At 54.0% G+C, this 4,157-nt stretch overlaps 1 protein-coding gene across 1 annotated transcript; it reads right to left on the bottom strand.

Annotated features, from left to right (window-relative positions):
• Nucleotides 1–224: 224 nt before the first annotated feature.
• On the bottom strand, nucleotides 225–4,151 carry HNRNPA1 (heterogeneous nuclear ribonucleoprotein A1). The gene is made up of 8 exons (XM_025191508.1): nucleotides 4,082–4,151; nucleotides 2,856–3,002; nucleotides 2,050–2,260; nucleotides 1,849–1,941; nucleotides 1,666–1,758; nucleotides 1,261–1,332; nucleotides 844–960; nucleotides 225–475 (listed from the first exon to the last, which is right to left on the bottom strand). The coding sequence occupies exons 2-8, from the start codon at nucleotides 2,997–2,999 to the stop codon at nucleotides 240–242; spliced, it is 966 nt and encodes a 321-aa protein (XP_025047293.1). The 5' UTR covers nucleotides 3,000–3,002; nucleotides 4,082–4,151; the 3' UTR covers nucleotides 225–239.
• Nucleotides 4,152–4,157: the final 6 nt, after the last annotated feature.

Consider the following 4,157-nt stretch of genomic DNA (forward strand, 5'->3'; position numbering starts at 1 on the left):
GATGAGGGCTGGACTGAGCTGAGGGGGGGGGGGGCAGGGGGCACGCACAGGAAGGAGCGGAGCTTGGGACAGCCCCACGTTCTAGGCAAGCAGCAATCGCGCCAAGGAGGGTGCTTGGTTGTCCGGGAGCTCCTATTATAGCGCAGCTCTGTAGCTGGAGCCATGCAGTAAGGCTGCAAGTCACGCCATGGGTAAGTGTGTAGGTAGTTTCATGGGCAAAGCAGGGGAGTTTCTGAGAACTATGATGGCAGTGGCCCCTTTGCAAAGTCTGGGCAGGAATCAGAGCTTCCAGAACAGAGGCATCCCCAATGCTGCCTCCTTGCAAGGGCGGAGACCCTCCTGGGGTACTCACCGCCGCCATACGGCCCAGAGCTCCTGCCTCCAAAGCTGCCTCCTTTCATAGGGCCAAAGTTAGAGGATTGGCTGTTGTAACTGCCGAAGTCATTGTAGTTGCCACCGCCGCCAAAGCTGCCGCCTGAGGAGGGAGAAGCCAGGTAAAGCCCTAAGGCAATGTGCCATGCAGAGGGGCAGAATCTGCCGCTTGGGATGTGTCCAGCAGGCACACCAGCCCTGGCTGCATGGGAGGGAGGCAGGCAGGCAGGACAGCTGCAACCCCTTCTGCCAACCCTGAAACTAACTGGAGCAGCACTAACAGCTTCAGGACAGACCGGGCAGGTGTCATGCTGTGAATACTTGCAGCCAAGGCATTCCCCCAGGGCAGGCAGATTTCTGCCAGGGGTAAGTGGTCCAAGCAGTGCAGGTGCAGAGTCTGCCTTGGTGGCCCATAGGCTGCTGTCATGAGCACCAAGCACCCCCTGCAGCATGTGTCCATAAGGCACTCACCTCCACTGCCCCCGCCAAAGCCGCCACCACCATTGTTATAGCTGTCGTAGTTGCTGCTGCTGCCGTAGCCTCTGCTGCCTCCAGAGTAGCCAGGGCCGCTGCCACTGCTGCCATACCCTGCAGGGGAAGACCAGTAGCCCACTGAATGCCCAACGCTGCCTTGACAGAGCGCGCTGGCTCCCCTCCAGACCTGACCACAGCGTGCCCTCTGCTCTGGGGTGCTAAAGCATGGACCAGCGGGTCCACATCGCTTGGAAGCTCTGCACGCTGTGGTCAGCGTCTCGGCTACCCGAGCTAGGCCAAGGAACGGAGATCAGAGGCTTCCCCTCATCTCACAGGACAGCAGTTCTTCGTGCTTTTCCACCTGGAAACAAGGCATCTTGGGTGCCAGTCAGCAGAATTATGCATTGGCCTTACCGTCGCTGCCAAATCCATTATAGCCGTCTCCACTGCCTCCATAGCCACCACTGCGGCTGCCACCAAACCCACCTGAAAAGAACAAACCTTTGTGTTCAGTCCATCCGTGAGGGGATGCTGCTAGGTACGGGCACCCAGGGAATGGGCTGTTTGTGTGACGTGATGGAGCTTGACGCCGAAAGCTGGGATTCCAAATCAGGCCACTCCGCATTTGGTAGCAGACAAGAACTGAGACCAAGGAAGCGTGCCCAGCCCCACGCCCGGGCTGACAAGTGCAAAGGGACCCACAAATGGTGGCAGCCGAAATGGTGGCAGTGTTGATACGCCTGGCGTGAGCTGGGCTGAGTCACAAGGTTAGCTTGACCTATCCCTCTGCCTGCCCTGGCAAGGCCCCAAGCTACTTACCGCGACTGCCAAAGTTGCCGCCCCGGCTGAAGTTGTCATTCCCACCAAATCCACCTCCGCGGCCCCCTCCGAAGTTCCCCGAGCTGCTGCGTCCTAGGGGAAGGGGAAAGCCATTAGGATCAGCCTGTCCAGGAAGGACACTTGTACCGCGGCATCACACCAGCCAAGTTCACATTCACTCACCTCTCTGGCTGGCTGAGGCGCTGGCCATCTCCTGCTTGGACAGGGCTTTCCGCACTTCGCAGTTGTGGCCGTTGACCGTGTGATATTTCTGAACTGCAAGAGAACGAGATATTACCTCCACGTGACTGACAAGTCTGACCCACCCTTGAGTATCCAGGCAGAAAAGCTGAGTGGGACTGTAAAAGCCAGCAAGGTACTTACTGACAATTTTGTCCACAGAGTCGTGGTCATCGAAGGTGACAAAGGCAAAACCTCGCTTTTTGCCACTGCCGCGGTCTGTCATGATCTCGATCACCTCGATCTTGCCGTATTGCCCAAAGTAGTCCCGCAAATGGTGCTCCTCTGTGTCTTCCTTGATGCCCCCGACAAAGATTTTCTTTACTGTTAGGTGAGCACCAGGCCTTTGAGAGTCCTGCACAGGACAGAGAGGAAATGCATGAGGGAAAGAAGCATGACACAAGCACCCATCTCTATGCAATAAAGGTGGCATCGCACTGACCAGAACCACATAAGTTACAAACCAGTGCACTGAAACTGGCTGCTCTCCTGTTGCCTGAAGTAGCACCTGGTGAGTGGTTAACAAATCCCCACCTACACCAGACCCCACAGTAAGGGGAAAGGGCTAATTCTCAGCCATGTTCCAGTGCAAAGGTGCCCATAAAGGCACAATTGGGGACTGAAATTGAGATGGAAACTGCAGCCCACCCCAAAACCACAAGCAAGATGGGGAAACTTTGTAACCCAGTCTGTGAGAAATAGCAGAGAGATCACCTCCCCCCCCCAAACACAGCCAATGAAACAACAGGCTGCAGAAGCTACCTCAGGAGCAATCATTCACAGCACAGAACGTAAGGAGCTAGAGCAACTCCCATAAATTGGAGCATGCCCAAGTCTCAAATGACCAGAGCAGCCACGCAAATGAAGGGCTCCACTGTTAACTCAGCCTTGGTACAAGATGGAGGAGCACGCTTATCACTGACTCACTGGACTAGTCTTGTTGTTCCTACCTCTCTGGACACGGCCCTCTTTGGTTCAACAACTCTGCCATCGACTTTGTGCGGTCTGGCGTTCATGGCGGCATCGACTTCTTCAACGGAGGAGTACGTGACAAATCCAAAGCCCCTGGAACGCTTGGTGTTTGGGTCCCTCATCACCTAGAAAACACAAGTCTCCATGAGCAACCGAGCAAAGACGACACAAGAGCACAGAGGGAAACCTAGAGAGAACATTAACTGGCATTTCAGAACAAAAATACATATAAATGCATGACTAAGCCAACCCGATTCGTTTTAAGATGCAGACAGAAGTGCAGCTCCTAGCTGTAAACTCAAAAGATTCTTGCTAAGCAGCAAGTTACATTACCCCAAACCAAACAGAAGTTCACTGTTCGTTCCAGGGCGAGGGGAATCGAGGTGCTTTCTGACACCAACAGCCAGAACTCTGCCACTGCTGTTTGCATGATGGGAGGGGGAAAAAGGCAGCAGAGAGAGCTCTTCTGGGGGCACCCAAGCTGGTACTGAAGGATGGGTGGACAAATTGGTGTGCCCCCACAGGGGGGGGCGAGTTTCCAATACATCCAACCCCACACTCCAGGGGGATGGAAAACCCCCCAGACTGAACTCCCTGTTCCCTTCCCCCCTCCCAATCTGAAAAGGAGGGGCTGGGAGCTCTGCAGACACAAGTTACACAAGGTGCTACATTTTGTAACATCTTTATCCCATTCCTCATGCAATAAACTGCTTTTTGTGGCCAGAGGTGAAAGCTGTCACTTGTCTGCACCCTTATAGCACATTATAAATACTTATTTGCACAAATAAAGGTGATAAAAACACCCACTCTATTTTAATAGGTGCTAATCTCTCTGTAATCAGTTTCTTTTCTTCTGCCATTTGCGTGCTACCCCTGGGAACTTTTCTCCCCATTTATCCCATATGCTGTTGGCTTTTACTCAGACATGATGCTGTTTGCACTTATTTAATCACACCAACAGCAGTGCATCTTTAACACCACGAAGGCAGCTTAAGGAAACCCATCCAGCAACCCCAAAGCACCAAGGGTTTCAATACCCCATCGGACCAAGGCTAGGACAAGGAGACCGACTAATTTGCAGTCTCCTCGAGTACAAGTGACACACGAGCTTATCTACCCCCCGCCTTTCTCCCACGCAGGGGGAATATATAGCAGCTCGTTACATGGGTTTAACTCAGCCAAGGGGCCAGCCCGGGACACCCACCACGCAGTCGGTGAGCGTGCCCCATTGCTCAAAGTGGCTGCGAAGGCTCTCGTCCGTTGTCTCGAAGCTCAGACCG

The sequence above is a fragment of the Alligator sinensis genome, unplaced genomic scaffold (assembly GCF_000455745.1).
Source record: "Alligator sinensis unplaced genomic scaffold, ASM45574v1 scaffold149_1, whole genome shotgun sequence".
Classification (NCBI taxonomy): domain Eukaryota; kingdom Metazoa; phylum Chordata; order Crocodylia; family Alligatoridae; genus Alligator; species Alligator sinensis.